The 20,310-nt window shown below is 43.2% G+C and overlaps 1 protein-coding gene across 1 annotated transcript; it reads right to left on the bottom strand.

The window, feature by feature from the left end:
- Positions 1-15: 15 nt before the first annotated feature.
- Positions 16-20,103, bottom strand: LOC132571702 (vomeronasal type-2 receptor 26-like). The gene is made up of 6 exons (XM_060238495.1): positions 20,018-20,103; positions 17,198-17,489; positions 15,223-15,993; positions 5,628-5,855; positions 4,091-4,217; positions 16-920 (listed from the first exon to the last, which is right to left on the bottom strand). The coding sequence occupies exons 1-6, from the start codon at positions 20,101-20,103 to the stop codon at positions 16-18; spliced, it is 2,409 nt and encodes an 802-aa protein (XP_060094478.1).
- Positions 20,104-20,310: the final 207 nt, after the last annotated feature.

Genomic DNA, 20,310 nt, shown 5'->3' with positions numbered 1-20,310 from the left:
TACAGGGATGTCCCATTATCTATTCAGTTTTGTCATTAAATGCTGCTTGGTATTCAGATCAGGCCTCACTATAATAATGTAGCATTTGGGAATAAAGATGCAACTCAGCAGTCCAGCACTGGAGGCCAGCATGGAGAACACCTGCACGGCTACCATGTATTTCCCCTTTGTGCTCAGGTAGATGGGCACAAACGACACCCACACACTGCAGAACACCAGCATGCTGAAGGTGATCAGCTTGGCCTCGTTGAAGGCCCCAGGCAGCTTCCTGGCCAGGAAAGCCACAGTGAAAGAGACGGCAGCCAGGAAGCCCATGTAGCCCAGGGCACCATAAAACATGGCCACAGACCCTTCGTTGCATTGCAGCGTGATCTGCCCAGCCTGGGAGTGCATGTCGGACTCTGGGAAGGGGGGAGAGGTTCCCAGCCAGATGATGCAGAGGCCAACTTGGAGACTGGAACAGGAGATGATGATGGAGTTGGCCAAATTCTTGCCCAGCCACTTCCTCACCCTGTTCCCTGGCTTTGTTGCCATGAAGGCCACCACCACAGTGATGGTTTTGGCCAAGACAGAAGAGACAGAGACCGAGAAGATGGTGCTGAAGGTGGCTTGTTGAAGGAGACATGTCACCTTTGTTGGCTGGCCAATAAACAGAAAGGAGGAGAGGAAGGAAAGCAGGAGAGAAACCAGCAGAATGTAGGTGAGGACCCGGTTGTTGGCTTTGACTACTGGAGTATCTCGGAATTTAATGAAGAGCCCTAAAATACCACCAGTGAGTAGAAAAAAGAGGAGAGGAATGACAGTTAGGATAACCCCCAAGGATTCTTCATAGGAAAGCACAATTATAGCCTTCAACACGCATTTATCTTGGTCACTGTTTGGATGCTGATCCTCCGGACATTTGTCACAATGGTCTGCATCTGGAAAGAACAAAACCATTTTAGTATCTAACATATCGTCATCATAATCTTATGATCTTTAATATATTCAAGGATATTTAAAGGGGTGACCATACATCCAACAGCCAAAAGTCTCAAAGATAGGTGTGCTTCCAAATTCAGGGATTCCATCCCTCTGAATCCGAGACGCTCTGGGTCACCTGGGGATTTTCTTGGTGTCAGGTCCGTATGTTTGATGAATTTGAAGGACAGTAATGATGAATTTGAAGGACAGTGGGGTTTGCCTGAGCTGGGCATGTGAAACAAGGGCAGATTTTGCACTCACCTTATGCCTGATCCAACGTGATTTCTATTATGTTCTTCTGTGACACAGAGTGTTGGACTGGATGGGCCACTGGCCAGATCTAACATGGCTCTTCTTATGTGACACAGAGTGTTGGACTGAATGGGCCATTGACATCCAACAGGGCTTCTCTTATGTTCTTCTGTGACACAGAGTGTTGGAATGGATGGGCCACTGGCCTTTTCCAACATGACTTCTCTCATGTTCTTATGTGACACAGAGTTTTGGACTGAATGGGCCATTGGCCTGATCCAACATGGCTTCTCTTATATTCTTATGTGACACAGAGTGTTGGACTGGAATGGGCCACTGGCCTGATCCATCGTGACTTTTCTAATGTGACACACAGTGTTGGACTGGATGGGCCACTGGCCTGATCCAACATGGCTTCTCTTATGTTTTTATGTGACACAGAGTTTTGGACTGAATGGGCCATTGGCCTGATCCAACATGGCTTCTCTTATATTCTTATGTGACACAGAGTGTTGGACTGGAATGGGCCACTGGCCTGATCCATCGTGACTTTTCTAATGTGACACACAGTGTTGGACTGGATGGGCCACTGGCCTGATCCAACATGGCTTCTCTTATGTTTTTATGTGACACAGAGTGTTGGACTGGAATGGGCCACTGGCCTGATCCAACGTGACTTCTCTTATGTTCTTATGTGACACAGAGTGTTGGACTGGATGGGCCACTGGCCTGATCCAACATGGCTTTTCTTATGTTCTTCTGTGACACATAGTGTTGGACTGGATGGGCCATTGGCCTGATCCAACATGGCTTCTCTTATGTGGCACAGAGTGTTGGACTGGGTGGGCCATTGGCCTGATCCAGCATGGCTTCTCTTATGTTCTTATGTGGCACAGAGTGTTGGACTGGGTGGGCCATTGGCCTGATCCAGCATGGCTTCTCTTATGTTCTTATGCCACATTATGTTCTTATGTGGCACAGAGTGTTGGACTGGATGGGCCACTGGCCTGATCCAACATGGCTGATCCAACAAGGAGGATAGGGAAATGGCTGAGAAGCTGAATGCATTTTTTGCCTCCGTCTTCACTGTGGAAGATGAGAACTTGCCCACCCCAGAACCACTAATTTTGGAATGGGTGTTGAAAGACCTGAGTCAGATTGAGGTGACAAAAGAGGAGGTCCTACAACTGATAGACAAATTAAAAACTAATAAGTCACCGGGTCTGGCTGAGTAATAGGAAGCAGAGAGTGAGTATAAATGGGCAGTCTTCGCAATGGAGGACGGTAAGCAGTGGGGTGCTGCAGGGCTCGGTACTGGGTCCCATGCTCTTGAACTTGTTCATAAATGATTTAGAGTTGGGAGTGAGCAGTGAAGTGGCCAAGTTTGTGGATGACACTAAATTGTTCAGGGTGGTGAGAACCAGAGAGGATTGTGAGAAACTCCAAAGGGACCTGTTGAGGCTGGGTGAGTGGGCGTCAAGAATCCCAGCTACAAATATAAGTTGATGGGGTGTGAACTCGCAGAGACTGACCAAGAAAAAGATCTTGGGGTCGTGGTAGATAACTCACTGAAAATGACAAGGCAGTGTGCATTTGCAATAAAAAAGGTCAACGCCATGCTGGGAATTATTAGGAAGGGAATTGAAAACAAATCAGCCAGTATTATAATGCCCCTGTATAAATCGATGGTGCGGTCTCATTTGGAGTACTGTGTGCAGTTCTGGTCACCGCACCTCAAAAAGTATATTAAATCATTGGAGAAAGTCCAGAAAAGAGCAACTAGAATGATTAAAGGGCTGGAACACTTTCCCTATGAAGAAAGGTTGAAACGCTTGGGTCTCTTTAGCTTGGAGAAACGTCGACTGCGGGTGACATGATAGAGGTTTACAAGATAATGTATGGGATGGAGAAAGTAGAGAAAGAGGTACTTTTCTCCCTTTCTCACAATACAAGAACTCGTGGGCATTCGATGAAATTGCTGAGCAGACAGGTTAAAACGGATAAAAGGAAGTACTTCTTCACCCAAAGGGTGATTAACATGTCGAATTCACTGCCACAGGAGGTGGTGGCGGCAACAAGCATGGCCACCTTCAAGAGGGGTTTAGATAAAAATATTGAACAGAGGTCTATCAGTGGCTATTAGAGGCTATATATAAAAATTTTTTGGCCACTGTGTGACACAGAGTGTTGGACTGGATGGGCGATTGACCTGATCCAACATTGCTTCTCTTATTTTCTTAAGTTCTCTTATGTTCTTGCATCCTAATGCACAAACCTGAAGAACGAACCCTTCTCATTTATCTGTTTCTGCTAGTGCTGTCTACTGAGACAGCTTATTTGGTTATTTCTCTTAGAAATCCTTTTGGACATTTATACCAGACAGGGCCCACACCAGGTTTCCTTACACTCTAGGTTCTGCTCCTGCTCCCGGCAGATCCAGGAAGGTGAGAGAAGTGGGGCAGTGTGTACTGACCTCAGAGCCCACTTTCCCTTGCAAGGGAAGGCAGGCTCTGAGAAGAGCACACAGCACCGTGCCACCCAGCCTCTCTTGCCTTCTTGGGTCTGTGCCAACCTGGGATGATGAGAACGGCAGGGTGGGGGAAGAGGGCACCCTGCAGTGCCCCTGTAGACCAGATGGTGCCCTAGGCAGCTGCCTACCTGTCCTGCTCCTACGCACTGTCCCTGATGCCAGAGATCTTTTTCAGATCAGGTTGACCTATCCCTGCTCCAGACACTTCGGCAGGGAAAGAGAGCTGCTGTGATGAGAGATGGAGCAGCAGAGGGTGGAGAAGATACTTTGCCTTCTGGCTCTCTCTCTCTCTCTCTCTCTCTTTTAAAACTTAGCAAGGTCATTTCTTTGGAGTCAGTCACCCACCTTCCTTTGTGGAGGCGGTTCCTTCTGGGCATGGGACACAGTCATAGCAGCAAAATGGCTTCCCTTCCTGAGTCATCTTGGCTTGTCCAGGCTGACAATTCTTTGAACACCTAAAATAGGGTATGGACTAACCGGAAAGTCAAGCAGAAGGGAAAAGGGAATATCAATTTTGTGCATGCAGATATTCTGTGCAGGCCTGGCTTTCTTGGTTCAGAGTTCAAGCCTTAATTTGAGGGTGATGCTACCACAGGAGTGGGAGACGGATTTTCTTTGCTCGGTTGAGCCTGGGCAATTCAAAAGGAAGCATTGGAGGTGGTAAATGAAGGATCTGTGGACTTAAGATAGAAGATGGGAGGCTTTGGACTGGCAATCTTTGGTCCGGGATGTGAGGCCTTCTAGGCCAGGGCAAAGGAGACATAATTTCTCCAGGTTTATATAAGTTAGATGGTTTACAGAGTCTTGGCTCAGAAATTGCCACCTTGGTGGAAGGTGCAAGATTGACGCTCCTTTCCACTAGAGATTCTTCCATATGAGGTCTGAGTAGGTTTGCAAACTGTGGGTTGGGATGGTTTTTATTTTATTTAACAAGCCCCGTGCCACTGAGTGGTAAAGTTGTTGAACTGCAGTCGGAACGTCCTGCTCATGACCTGAGTTCGATCCCAGCCAAAGCTGGGTTCAGGTAGCTGGCTCCAGGTTGACTCAGCCTTCCATCCTTCTGAGGTCAGTCAAATGAGGACCCAGCTTGCTGGGGGGGAAGGGTAGAGGACTGGGGAAGGCAATGGCAAATCACCCTGTCAAAAGTCTGCTGTGAAAACATTGTGAAAGCAACATCACTCCAGAGTCAAAAATGACTGGTACTTGCACAGGGGGACTACCTTTACCTTTTTACCTTATTTATTTATTTTGGAGATTTGGAAGTGGAGTCTGGAAAGGCAGGGTACTCAGTAGCATACAATAATGCCATGGTGTCTGCTCTCCATTTTATCTGTGGGAGCTGATCTCTTTATTCAGGTGATCTGGTGTAACTTTGGAAGATCTCAAGGCCCCGGCTGGAGGTTGGCAGCCCTGGTTCTGAGTTGGATCCTGTAAGAGTTGTTCCTGTCTGTTTTCCAGTACATCCTGGCTTTAACCAAGACCCAGTCTAATGCGCCACCGTGGATCCTATCTGCACTGACCTAAAATGTGATCTTCAGGGTGATTTTTAGATGCAGGGGCAGCCTCTCTTATTAGACAAAGTATGAAGTTTTGGGATTGGATAGGCCAGGTATGGACGAATAAAAAGCTCAACTTCTGTCTATACACAGTCAAAAAAGCATGGGTTTAGCTAGAAAACACACCTTCCAGGAGTGGATACCAATATGCCCCGAGCAGCCCTAGTACCACAATCATCACTGTGCAAAATCTCTGTACATTGTCCCATATTGAATCTGGATTTTGTTTATTTCAATCTGCCTCAGCTAGAACAAACAGATACATTCATTTACACGATCATAGAAAGTAATTAAGAAAAGGCTATGAAACCAATTGATTTCCCCACCTGGTTTAACTTCTTGGGCCACATAATGGCCTTCTGGTGAACAGTGATTTTGGACTCTCCGGATGGCTGTCTCTCCGCAGTCCCGACTTTCACTCCCCCGTGGGAGTCATTGGGAAATCCCACCCACTGCACAATGTCATAATCTACTGCAACGTCCCTGTTCTCATCCAAGTACACTTTACCCGCGGAAGTATTGGAAAGTGGGATGTTCCTCAGGAAAGCATGAAGCTAAAAGGAAAGAGAAAACTCAGGCACTTAGAAACCAGCCAAAGAGGGTTGTAAAGTACTGGGGTCGAGGCAGTAAGAGACCAGAGTCGGAGAGTGATTTCAGCAAGCTTTACTTCAGGAACACAAACACAGACAGAGCTCTATTCAAACCTCCCGCTCCTTTATACAATTCTTGCCCCCTTCTGATTGGTCCTTAACTATGTACATGGATTGGCTATTTACAGGGGCCTAAGGGCCTATCAGGGTACAGTATGAGCCTAGATGTTAATTGGCTACTTATGTTTCAATCCTTCCCCTGATTGGGCACGCTTAGGCCTTCTCTGGAACCCTGGTGTGGAGTACAAGCTTTGGCTTGTTCAGCTTCCCTCCAAAAGTAACAGTTCCCTCCCAAAGTAACAGTTCTCCCATTTGAGCCTAGGACACAACAAGGGTGGATGTCTCAGTACAGTTCAGTTGGAATTCTAATCTTCTATAGTCACATCGTCTATCTTCACTGTAGTTTTGAATCGAATCAAATAAATTAAACAGAATGTTTTGTTCATTCAAAGGGGGCCTAAAATTATTTGGAAGTTTCCCTTATAGGCTTCCCAATCCCCAGGTCCCAGCGGGGGATCCCCTGGTTTTACAGGCTTCCCCCCTCCCCCAGCCAACTGGCCGGCGGGGGAAGCTCCACCTCCACAGCCATTATGCACCTCCAGGAACGATTCCCATAGGGAATGATGGGGAATTGATCCGCGGGTGTCAGGGGCTCTGGGGGGGGGGCTGTTTTTTGAGGTAGAGGTGTCAAATTTTCCATATATCATATAGTGCTTCTCCCCAAAATACTTCCCAAGTTTCAAAAGGATTGGACCAGGGGGTCCAATTCTATGAGCCTCAAAAGAAGGTGCCCCTATCCTTCATTATTTTCTATGGAAGGAAGGCATTCTAAAAGGTGTGCTGTCCCTTTAAATGTGATGGCCAGAACTCCCTTGGAGTTCAATTATGCTTGTCACACCCTTGCTCCTGGCTCCACCCCCAATGTCTCCTGGCTCCACCCCCAAAGTCTCCAGATATTTCTTGAATTGGACTTGGCAACCCTATTCCCTTACTTCTTCCATGTCTTGCATCATGCTCCTATAGTTTGCAGCTCAAGTGCAAAAAGGTTCAATCCCTGGCATCTCCAAAAAAGGGTCCAGGCAAATAGGTGTGAAAAACCTCAGCTTGAGACACTGGAGAGCCGCTGCCAGTCTGAGTAGACAATACTGACTTTGATGGACCAAGGGTCTGATTGAGTATAAGGCAGCTTCATATGTTGATATGTTCTTCCTGATTTCTTATGCAGTCCCTTTAAACTAAGCTTCAGACGATGACCTGGGAGGGCCAGGTTTGAATTCCTGCCTTGCTGTGGAAATATAGCAGATGAGTTAGGATCTGTCACATTCTTTCAGCCTACCTTGCCTCACAGGGTTATCTGGATAAAAAGGAGAAGAGAATAATGTAGCCACTTTGGCCCCCATTGTGGATAAAGGCAGGGTAGAAATGCAGTAAATAAAGAATAAATAGAGTCGAAGATGGGAGGTGAGTAAAAGGTAAGTTGGTGGATAACTGAGAAGGAGAGAAGGAGGCATGGAGAGTGTATAGGGATCACCAAGAAGAGGGAAAGGAGAAATTATACATGGAGGGGGAAATAGGTTTATGTGATGTGCCGTCCCTCAAGTCCTTGAGGGGTCCCTCCTATTTTCTTTCAGATTTCTGTAATCCTAGCTTGATTGTTCTCCTTATTAGATGTCTTGTCCTTTTGGTTGCTCTGATGTACACTTTATAATGTGCCTTGAGTTTCAGTGAGAAAGATAGGCTTTATCTGCTATAAGTAAATAAATAAAAACTAAAAATTATGCTAAGCCAACACCCAGACTCATTTGTACATGAATCATACAGCTGGGATAGGAAATTGAAAGGGCTTGTATGATGAGAATTATGGGCAAGGGAGTTTTTTTGAAAATGAAAACCCTGAAGAAACTAAAGAGATAATCGTCTGAATGACTGGATAAGGGAGACAACGTGGTCAGTTCTCCTAAGAATTAAGATGGTGAGGGGCCTGAAGACCAAGTCTTACAAGGAAAAGTTGATGGAGCTGGGTGTGTTTAGAGTGGAGAGGAGATTGCTGAAAGGTGATATGATCACCATCTTCAAGTCCTTGAAGGGCTCTCCTATAGAAAACTCTCCTATAGAGTTGTTTTCTACGGCCCCAGAAGGTCAGACAAGAACTAATGGTTGAAATTAAATCAAAAGCATTTTTGACTAAATGTTAGGAAGAACTTCCTGACATAGCGGTTCTTCAGTTGAATAGGCTTCCTCGGGAGGCTGTGGGCTCTCCTTCTTTGGAGTTTTTTAAACATTAGGAAGAACATTAGGGTCAACATTAGGAAGAACTTCCTGACCTTTAGAGCGGTTCCTCAGTGGAACAGGCTTCCTTGGGATGTGGTGGGTTCTCCTTCTTTCGAGGTTTTTAAACATTAGGAAGAACATTAGGCTCAACATTAGGAAGACCTTCGTGACCTTTAGAGCGGTTCCTCAGTGGAACAGGCTTCCTTGGAAGGTGGTGGGTTCTCCTTCTTTGGAGGTTTTTAAACATTAGGAAGAATATTAGGTTCAACATTAGGAAGAACTTCCTGACCTTTAGAGCAGAGGCTAGATGGCCATCTGTGAATTTAGGCGCAGGTATTTGTGAGTTTCCTGCACTGTGCACGGGGTTGGACTAGAAGACCCTGGAGGTCCCTTCCAACTCTATGATTCTATGATTAAGGGCATAACATTTTATGTGAATTGTTTCCCAGAGAATCAAGATTCTTCTGGCCCAGGTTACCTACCTCACATCTGTGTTAGGAATGTTCCTAAGCTGGAAGGGACATGTAGCTCGTAAAACCCATTGCTGTAATCAATGGCAAAAGCTGCAGCTTTGCTAGGCAATCTTAGTATTGTAAGATCAGGTCTTAAGAACATAAGAGAAGCCATGTTGAATCAGGCCAATGACCCATCCAGTCCAACACTCTGTGTCACACGCAGGAGGCCATCAGGAAGTTCATTTTTAAAAGGGGAGAAAAAATCCTAAAAAATCTATATCTGGGCCTTGGAAGCTCAGAAGAGGACAGAATAAAGTTTAACTAAGAGAGAAAATTTAGATCTTTTGAATTTGGGAGCTAAAGTTGTAATTTGTGAGACTGGATCCTCTGGTATTTTTATTTTTTTATCTTTTCCATCCCTTTGTTTTTTGTTTTTTTTTTGCCTAAATGTCTGAACCCAGGCAGCCCCGAACATGGGCTCTTTCATTAGAAAAAATGCAGGACCAAATGGAGGCTATGGAAGCCAGGATTATGAAGGGAGTCAAGAAAATGATGGAGGAAATGAAGGAAGAACTTGTCACAGTGATTAAAAATGAAGTGGAGGAGCTGGTCTTGTCAGCCACCAGCGAGCCTGCAGCAAACGTGGAAGCCAAGCCGAGAGAGAGAGAGGGGAGGAGCTCAAAAATAAAATTGGAGAAACAGCTAAGAAAGTGCAGGAGGTGGAAGAGAAAGTTAAAATATATGATACCACCTTGCTGAAAGTTCAAGAAACAGTGATAATCCACGATTGCAAATTAATGGAAAATCAGATACGTCTGAGAGGAGTACCTGAAGAAGAGAATGGTGATTTGAAAGGATATATAATAAACATAATTGCAGAATTTTTAGATGAAGACCCTGATAAGACTAAAAGCATGTACGACCATATGTATAGAGTCAACTCGCTTTTTGCCAAAAAAAATAATTTACCAAGATTTTTGACAAAAGAAATGGTGGGAAGGATCATGAAGAAAAATTTTGAGGAGTCACTGATAGTAAAAGGCAGCAGAGTGAGAATTATGAAGGAGTTGCCAAGACAAGTGATAAACGAGAGGAGAACATACAAAAAGTTGACAGAAAAATTGAAAGACAATGGCACAAGGTACAGATGGATAATCCCCGAAGGTTTGAGTTTTGAACTTCAGGGGAAGAGAGTTACAATTACAAACGCCCGGGAGTTGAGGAAATTTTTTGAAAAAAATAAAGAATTTGCACCATGATGGATTACAAATTACTTTCTTGGAACATTAATGGACTAAATTCACCACAAAAAAGAAGGGCAACTTTTCATTGGATCAAGAAGCAAAATTGTAATATAATTTGTTTGCAAGAAGTCCATATTAAACAAAAGGATTATACATTTTTATGGAACAAACAATTGGGAATGGAATTTTTTTTGTTAGCTGAACAGAAGAAAAGGGGAGTAGTTTTTTATATTAAACAAGATCTGGAGCCAAAGTTAATATTTAAAGATAAAGATGGAAGATTCGTAGCAGTGGAGATAATACTAAATGGGAAAAAAAATGTTGTTATTGGGACTATATGCACCTAATGGTGCAAAGGATGTTTTTTTTTTAAGGACATTATACAAAAGCTAGATGAGTTGACTTATGATCAAATACTCTTAATGGGAGATTTTAATGGAACAGTCGAGAACTCACTGGATAGATCTGGAGGGGAAAAAAAATGATAGGAAAGAAGGGAAATTGCCAAAGTCTTTCTTTGAATTAGCTAAACAAGAAAATTTAGAAGATATTTGGAGAAAGTTTAACCCTGAAGTGCGGGACTATACTTTTTTCTCTGCAAGACATAAGACTTTTTCCAGAATTGACATGCTGCGGGGAACCAGAGACTTAGGCCTCATAACAAGGAAGATAGAGATTCTACCTAAAATTGGAGCGGATCATAACCCAATAATGTGGATTACAAAATTGTCCAAAAGATTGAGAAGATGGAGACTGAATGAAGATTTGCTACAGAGTAAAGAAACAGTGACTTTTCTTGGAAAAGAGACTAAGGAATTTTTTCAAGTGAATGACAAAGAAAATATTGATTTCCAGATGGTCTGGGATGCCTACAAAGCAGTAATGAGAGGGTTGTTGATTACTTTGAATAATAAAGATAAAAGGAAAAAAGAAAAACAATTATTGGACATTCAAAATGAAATAAAGAAAAAAGAAGGGGAGCTGAGGAAAAGACCAGGGAAAAAGAAAATTCTAAGGGAAATTTCAATATTACAAACTCAATTAAGACATTTGTTGAACAAAGAAGTGGAATGGAACTTGAAAAGGCTTCAGCAGAAATCGTTTGAAGGAGAAAACAAGACGGGGAAATATTTGGCGTGGCAACTGAAGAAAAAGAGAGAAAATAAAATAATCAGTAGAATTGTAGCAGATGAAAGAGAAGTAGTTACCCAAGAGGGAATAAAAAGAGAATTTTTTAAGTACTATGCCAAGTTGTTCAAAGGTGCTGAAGTAAAGAGAGAAAAGATAGATGAATATCTACAAAAAATAAAAATTGAGCCCCTAACTGAAAATATGAGAAAAGTTTTGAATGATCCAATTGAAAAAATAGAAATTGAAGCAGCAATCAATGCGATGAAAAATGATAAAGCTCCCGGGCCGGACGGATATACAGCTAAATATTTAAAAATTTTTAAAGATGAATTAACACCAAAATTGCAGAAACTGATGAATGTAATAAGAACCAAAGGGAACGTACCAAACACATGGAAAGAAGCTGTCATTTCTTTGATACCCAAAGAGGATAGAGATGTCACAAATGTGAAAAATTACAGACCAATTTCGCTTTTGAATAATGACTATAAAATATTTACAAGAATTCTGGCGGAACGACTTAAGCAATATTTGATAAACTTTATAAAGGAAGATCAAGCTGGTTTTCTTCCTAAAAGACAAATAAGAGATAATATTAGAACTGTTGTGAATATTGTAGAATATTATGAAAGACACCCAGAAAAAGAAGTAGCATTATTCTTTGCGGATGCAGAGAAAGCATTTGATAATTTAAATTGGGACTTTATGTTTGCAGTGATGGAAAAAATGAAGCTTGGAGAAAGTTTTATAAGAATGATAAAGGCAATTTATTCTGAACAAAGGGCAAGGTTGTGCGTTAATGCAGATCTTACAGATGAAATGAAAATCAGCAAAGGTACTAGACAAGGCTGCCCGCTTTCACCATTGTTGTTTATAATGACTCTTGAAATTTTATTGAGGCAGATTCAAGAAGAAAAAGACTTAGAAGGGTTACAATTAAAAGGATATACCTATAAATATAGAGCATTTGCTGATGATATAATGTTTATAAATGAAAATCCCATACAAGCTACACCTTTATTATTAACAAGAATACAAGAGTTTGGGGAGTTGGCGGGACTCTATATAAATAAAGAAAAATCAAAAATTTTGTGCAAGAACATGCAGGTAAATAGACAACAAGAACTACAAAGACTAACGGGTTGTGAAGTTACCTCTAAGGTAAAATACCTAGGGGTAGAGATAACAATGAAGAATATTGATTTGTTCAGAAACAACTATGAGAAGCTATGGCGCAGAATAGAAGAAGATATGTTAAAATGGAACAAGCTCAACTTGTCATTGTTGGGCAGAATAGCTGCAATAAAAATGAATATTCTACCAAGGATTATGTATTTGTTTCAAACTATTCCTATTGTGAAAGATGCTAAACAGTTTGATAAATGGCGAAGGAAAATTTCAGAATTTGTGTGGGCTGGGAAGAAACCAAGAATCAAAATGAAAATTTTGACAGATGCAAAAGAGAGAGGTGGATTCCAACTACCAGATTTGAAACTGTACCATGAAGAAGTTTGTTTAGTATGGATGAAAGAATGGATAACGTTGTTAAATAAAAAACTTTTAGTGTTGGAAGGTCATGGAAAAAAATTCAGCTGGCATGCATACTTGTACTACAGAAAAAAGAAGATGGATGGTCTTTTCTCTCACCATTATATAAGAAACAGTCTATTAAACGTATGGATAAAGTATAATAAATATGGTGACGAGAGGAGACCTTTGTGGATAGTGCCAGCTGAAGTGATAAAGTTAACGGCTAAAACAGCCAAAGAAAAACAGCTATCATACAACCAGTTGCTAAAAATACAAAGTGGGAAAATAGAACTGAAAACTGCAGAAGAGTTGAGTTACAAATATGATTGGTTTCAAATGCAACAAATAAAAAGTCTGGTGGAGAATGATATTAAAGCTGAAGGAATAAGGAAAGAGCAAACAGAAATGGAAAGAATTCTGCTTGGAGATAATGAGAAATTAATTTCAAAAGTATACAAACTACTTTTACAATGGTCTACAGAAGATGAAGTAGTGAAATCGCAAATGATAAAATGGGCAATCAATGTAAACAAAGAAATAAAGATGGAATCTTGGGAATATCTATGGAAGAATATGAAACTCGCAGCATGTCATAGTATTAAAGAAAACTGTTTTAAGATGATGTATAGATGGTATATGACTCCAAAAAAATTAGCAAAGATGAATAATAAGATGCCAGATAGGTGTTGGAAATGCAAAAAACATGAAGGTTCTTTCTACCATATGTGGTGGACTTGTGAAAAGGCTAAAATGTTTTGGCAGATGATTCAGCAAGAGATTTCTAAAATTTTGGGATACGAATTTAATAAACAGGCAGAGACTTTTTTGCTGGGATTACAAATGGAAAAATTTCCAAAAGACGATAGAACTTTAATATGGTACTTGCTCTCAGCTGCTAGGACATTATATGCGCAGCTGTGGAAACAAGAAAAAATACCAGAAAAATGGGATTGGATTACAAAAGTTATGTCATGGAGTGAAATGGACAAATTAACAAGAAAACTAAGAGACTATGTTTTGGAACTTTTCAAGTTGGACTGGAAAAAATTCAGAAGATACGTAGAGAAAGAGTGGAAAATAAAAGGACATTGGGCAATCTTTGATGAGGATTAAGACGTTTAAAATAAGAATAAGAATATAACCAATAGGGGGGGGTTCTTTTTGTCTTTTCTTAATAACTAAGGGTACCTTTAATACCTGTTTATCTTTAAAAAAAAATAACACTGGCGGGGGTCAAGTAACGGAGGGAGGGGAGGGGAAAGTAAGATATGGGGTAGAAAAATTTTTCTTTTATCTTAAGTTCTTTATAAGTTGTAGATATAGTTCTGCTACCATATGTTACTAATAAAATTGTTTATCACAAAAAAAGGAAGTTCCAGCAGCAGGAACACTGGAAGCCATTCCAATATTGCCCTCCCAAGCACCAAGAGGACAGAACATCACTGCCCCAGACTTCAGAACATCGGAGAAGCCATGATTGATCAGGCCAGTGGCTCATCTAGTCCAACACTGTCACATAAGAGAAGCCATGTTGGATCAGGCCAATGGCCCATCCGGTCCAAAACTCTGTGTCATATAAGAGAAGCCATGTTGGATCAGGCCAATGGCCCACCCAGTCCAACACTCTGTGTCACATAAGAACATAAGAGAAGCCATGTTGGATCAGGCCAATGGCCCATCCAGTTCAACACTCTGTGTCACATAAGAACATAAAGAAGCCATGTTGGATCAGGACAGAAGCCCATCCAGTCCAACGCTCCGTGTCACATAAGAACATAAGAGAAGCCCTGTTGGATCAGGCCAATGGCCCATCTAGTCCCATACTCTGTGTCACATAAGAACATAAGAGAAGCCATGCTGGATCAGGCCCATGGCCCATCCAGTCCAACACTCTTTGTCACAAAAAACATAAGAGAAGCCATGTTGGATCAGGCCAGTGGCCCCTCCAGTCCAACACTCTGTGTCACATAAGAACATAAGAGAAGCCCTGTTGGATCAGGCCAATGGCCCATCTAGTCCAATGCTCTGTGTCACATAAGAACATAAGAGAAGCCATGTTGGATCAGGCCAGTGGCCCATCCAGTCCAACACTCTGTGTCATACAGTGGCCAAAACCCAGGTGAACAAAAGCAGCAGAAGAAGAAAAGATTGGCTTTATACCCACACTTCACTACCCAAAGGAACCTCAGAGCAGCTTACAATCTAATTTCCCTTTGCCCTCCCCTCCCCCCACAACACGCACGCTGTGAGGTAGGTGGGGCTGAGAGCTCTTATAGCAGCTGTCCTTTCAAGGACAACTCCTACAAAAGCTATGGCTGACCCAAGGCCATCCAGCAGGTGCGAGTGGAAGAGTGGGGAATCAAACCCCGGTTCTCCCAGACAAGACTCCGTGCACTTAACCACTACACCAAACTGTACCATGAGGCATCCCAAGCTGTCACTGCCAAAGATCTGCTTGGATCTTGAACTCTGACAGAAACAGCTCTTGAGAGGGGTCTCGGCCAGGAGACGGTTACCTCTGTGGCCGTACCAACATCTGACTGCAATATAAAACTGTTTTAATTGGTAATATTGATGTGGAGAAAGGAATACCTGCCAGGGCTGTAGAGGGCGGGGTCTCAAGCTGCCCCTGCTGAATACCTGCTTGGACCTTGTTGCGTAAGCGGCGTGTAAGGCCCATGCCACAGCGTGGACAGCATGGAAGGTAAGGTAGCTGTCTCGAGAAAAGATCGTTTCGATCATATCCTGGGGAAGGTCCTCCAGATTCTCTCTCTCTGCACAGCTGACTTGGCCTTTCACGGACAAAGCGGGCTTCGAATACACGCAATGGAATGATTGCTCCCAAAACTGCTCGATGGAAGAGTACAATTTTGCATAAGTGAAAAATCCTATCCTTTTGATTGTCTGCATTGAAAAGGAAAAGAAGCCATAGAGTTGATCGGAAGTTAAATGTGGTTTCAAAAAGTAGAAGGTGAGGTCCCACAAGGCCGTGGTGATCCAGACTTTCCCCACAGGGGGCTGGATCCACATTTCAGCTAGTGCTTGCATACGGATAAATATATTGACCGAAACTTGTGTCTCCCCATAAGAAACAAATACATTGACCTCCCTCCACAAGCGAAATGCATCTGACGACAAGAACAATGCATCTTTCAGGAATAGCTGTACGGTTGGGAAAGTCTGTGAGAAGGCCACACAAACCCCACTCCTGCTGGCCAGAGGAGGAAAGACTCTCAGGAACTGTTCTCCGGTCTCAGTGTCGGACGCGATGAGACCGATCCACGTCCATCCGAAATGCACCAGCAGTCTGACAATCCCCGGGTAGTGCTGCTCCTCTTTCGGAACCGTCCGATAGAAAAAAGGAAACCGAACTGGATCATTAAGAATGTGGGAAACAAACCCATAACCGACCTAGGAAGGAAAGGAAGAGATGGGGGCAACATCCGTGCCATGAAGATGATACAAGTCCACGTGTCAGAAGGACACTTATTTTATGTATTTATTTATTTGATTCCATTTATATCCCGCCCTCCTCGCTGAGGCAGGCTCAGGGCGGCTTACATGCTCATGCATGAGTACAAAACATGTATAACTGGGGTGGCCAACGGTAGCTCTCCAGATTTTTTTTTGCCTACAACTCCCATCAACCCCAGCCAACATGGCCAATGGCTGGGGCTGATAGGCGTTGTAGGCAAAAAAACATCCGGAGAGCTACTGTTGGCCACCCCTGATGTATAAGACATAAAAACCATAAAACTGTTTAAAACATAAAAGTTAACATTTTGACGCTATGGTATTAAATTTAAAGTTATGTTCTCTGTTAACAGAACTTAGATGTTCCTTTCCGCTGCTGCTTCAGGGCAGCTTGCAAGAGGTGGTGCAGACGTTGCCTGAGGACTGTAGTGGGCAGCAATGCCTGGTGGAAGAGTGCCGTCTTACAGGCCCTGCGGAACTGTATGAGCTCTCTCAGGGCCCTAAGTTCTTCAGGCAAGTCTTTCCACTGGGGGGGGGGGGGTCACTACAGAGAAGGCTCTGGCTCTAGTTGTCGTGAGCCTGGCCTCCTTAGAGCTGGGGATTGACAGCAGATTTTGTGATCCAGACCAAAGTGCTCTCTGGGGAACTTAAGGGGAAAGGCGGTACCTAAGGTATGCGGGAAGCACCACCTCATTCATCCATCCAGGCACCTCCACACACTCACCACTCCGTGGAAAAATTGTCTTCCATTAAACCGGTCCCTGGTGCCAAAAAGGTTGGGAACCACTGCTCTAGACCCTCAAGAATGAAAGGACTCCATGATCACCAGAATGCAGCCAGATCCTGGCTAAAGAATGAAAACCTCATAGGTGGAGAATTGTCTAGAAGGCAGAGATAAGTAATTTGTGGCCAGTCAAGGCAGAGCCTCATCCTCAAGGAAGTCCACGAACAGGTAGCAGAATTTACACAGAGCAAGGATTGTCAAGCTTAATGAATTGTTTTATTTTATAATCTAACCAAGAGGGTGTGTGTGGTCTCACTGGAAGCCAGAAAGAGCCTGACGTCCTGTGAAGAGAAATTCTCTTGACAGATTGCTTAATAAAATTAGGATAAGCTGCCCCACTCACAGAAACACTCCTACCTGTGGGATTTTGAAGATGCCCATCAGATGTGAAATCTGGATGGAGATTTCAGACTCATCCCTTTCAACAACAGCCAGGAGGGTCTTCTCTCTTCCGAAGTGATAGTTCGGGATATTATTTTGCCCAGAGGAGAGCAGGTAGAACAAGCCATCATAACTCAGACGTGCATCACCGTAGTTGTCGTAGATGTTGTAGCCCAAAGTGACATTGGGCAAGAGCCGGGGGTTCCGATTGATGTCCCGAATGGCAAACAGGAAGGCCAAGATGCTCACACAGTTTGTGATTGGATTTCTGCCAAGAAAAGGGGCATGATTTCTGTTCCCTTTCATTGAAAACATCATACCAAATCCCCGGTTCTTTCTAGGCAACAGATAGGTCTTGCTTTTAGTCAGGCAATTAGCCTCCTTTTACTTCATGCCTGCCACGAAAATGAATAGGTGTCTATCGCTTAAAACCTACCAGGACACCAGCAATCTTAGCAGGCTGTTTTTTTTGAGCTGTGACTGAGAATCACGTATTACGAGAAACATCTTCTTAGCTGCAGTCTCTATCTAGTTACATCATAGAAGCAAAGAGGCTTTGTTCTGCTAGGAAACAAACTACTGTTACATTGAGGGGCTCCAATGAGCCAGGCAGGAACAGACCTAATAGTCTTCACTTTGTCCCTCATACACAACAGGCTGAAAGATACCTCAGCTACCTCAGCGGGGGAATTTAAAGAGGTTAATACATTTATGGAGAGGGGAGAGGGAGTTGACAGAGACTATTTTTTTCTCCCTTTCCCAAAACACTAGCAATTAAGGATATCCAAAACTGTGATGGACAGTAGATTTGGGACAGACAAAAGGGAGCTTTTTTTTTTTTTACACAGTGAGTTATCAAAAGGTAGAAATGGATTGCAGAAGATGGAGTGAGGGGCACAGGAATAGACAACTTGAAAAAAAATTGGACAAATTCATGGAGGGTACGTGGACCAGTGGCTACTAGCCATTGTGATTGATTTGAATCTGCTCATTCAAGGACAGTAAACCTCTAAGTAATACTACCAACTATCAACCTCAGCGGAAGGACTCTATGCTGTATTCTTGGCCCTCCTGAAGAACTAACGGCTATTCTGTGAGACACGGTTTTGAACTAGGTACACAAGTCTGATCCATCAGGGCTCCGTTTACACTTTCATGCTCCTACAGTCTCAGAACAAAAAATATCAGAACCAACTAAAGACGGTGATTTATCCAGAGACATAAGAAAGGGGAGTCTATGAAACTCAAATGAAGTAGAATCATATTACATCTGTATCACAAATTACTGACTTATGAGTTCTGGGAGGCTGATTGAAGTAGACTGGTGTTCGATCAGCAGCAGATACAGGTACGATCCCGCCAATAAGGTAGTCTCCTGGCCTATAATGGTTCACAGGGTTCTTTTGATCCTCAAACAAATTCAATGGGCATTTTGCCCTTTCTGCCCCACAGACGATGCTCTGGGTAAGGAGCAGAAGAAGCACCAACACCAGCATCACTATCAGCATTTTGTATCTGCCCTGACACAATTCTCCCTTGCATCTGCTACTCAAGTACATCCTCAGCTCTTTAGCAAATTCCAAGCCCGTCTTCCAGACTCAAGGCAAGACAGATTTAAAGACTGGATCCAGGCTTCCATCTTGGAAAAGCTGATACTATAGAAAACAGTGGTGTCTTTCACTATGTCTCAGCCCCGATTCTTGCTGTCACAGGAGGTATTTGTGCATCACATAAAGTGATCACTTTGGCCCTCGAGTCTGAGGATGACATGATTGTTTGTGAAGGTGATTTCTGAAGCAATTCCTCATGGAAGAGAAGACCTCACCACGATTTTGGTAATTATAAGGCAAAGAATTTCCATTGCAAGCTCCTGAAACTATCAATTTGGGCACAGTTGAAGAAAAACATGTTTATGGGAACTCATCAGTGTCGGAGAACTTTTTGTATGAGGAAAGGTAAAAGTTTCTGGGGCTTTGACCTCTTTGACTAAGAGGTGACATGATAGAGACAATATTGTGCACGGGGTAAATGGAATTTAAAAGATCTTTTCCTCCATCTTCCATAATAGTAGAACTCAAGGCGCACAATAAACCTGATCCAGGTGGGTAGCTGTGTTGCTCTGAAGCAATAGAAGAAAGTTAGAATCAAATGGTGACTTTTATACCACCAATTTTTTATTAAGGGTAAGCACACTTCATCTGACCATGAAATGGAGTCCAGTGAACAGTGCTTCATATTGGCATTGGGCAGTAAGTTAGCATGCAAAATAGTGAATTTTTAAAAAAAAAAGATTAAAAGAACAGCTAGTTAAATCCCACACACACACACTTTTTCATGCCTAATGCCTGTATGTATTGGACTCTGTTCCTGGCCTGTCCTACCCACCGTATGGCAAGCTGGCTTCCCTTCATGCTCATGTATCCCTAGTCCTCTCATGCAGTAAATGTACTTTGAAGGCACTCCAAATGCCTTTGGGACATCTGAACTGTGCCAACATGGTCATGTGACCAGACACATGGTCATGTGACCAGGCACCCACCTCACCAGGGCCAGGGCTGGGGCATACTTCCCATAGCACAACATTCAGATCTCCCAGAGGAGGAAGGCCAACCTCAGGTCTGGCTTTCCTCCTTTAACAGAGTCTCAGTCTCCAGCAATCCCCTTTTGATCTGGGTATCTCAATGCAGGTCCACTCATACGCATGGGGCAGCACTGGGTTCAGGATTTACTTAACTGTTCATTGGTGTGGACAATGTTGGCCTGTTGGGTGGAGACAGGGATCTTGAGGGACCTCACTTTCCTTGAATGGTGGAGATCTCCTTGGGGACTGGAAGGTGCACTTCTGGAGCAACAACTAGGCTGTGGGGAGGGTCATCAGCCATCGGATCTCACGCTCTGAGCCAATCATGTGCGTTGTACAAGGTCCATTACCGTCTACCTGTCCTTCAGCATCTGCTTTTCAGCCAAATATATCACAGGTGCAGAAAAGTGACATCACAGACAGCAGGGCTTTTTTGGAGCAGGAGAGCACAGGAATGCAGTTCTGGCTGCCTTGGTGTCAGGGGTGTGTGGCCTAATATGCAAATGAG

The sequence above is a fragment of the Heteronotia binoei genome, chromosome 5, assembly GCF_032191835.1.
Source record: "Heteronotia binoei isolate CCM8104 ecotype False Entrance Well chromosome 5, APGP_CSIRO_Hbin_v1, whole genome shotgun sequence".
In the NCBI taxonomy this organism is placed as follows: domain Eukaryota; kingdom Metazoa; phylum Chordata; class Lepidosauria; order Squamata; family Gekkonidae; genus Heteronotia; species Heteronotia binoei.
The sequence above is the reverse complement of the archived record's forward strand: the minus strand, read 5'-3'. Positions and strand labels throughout refer to the sequence as shown.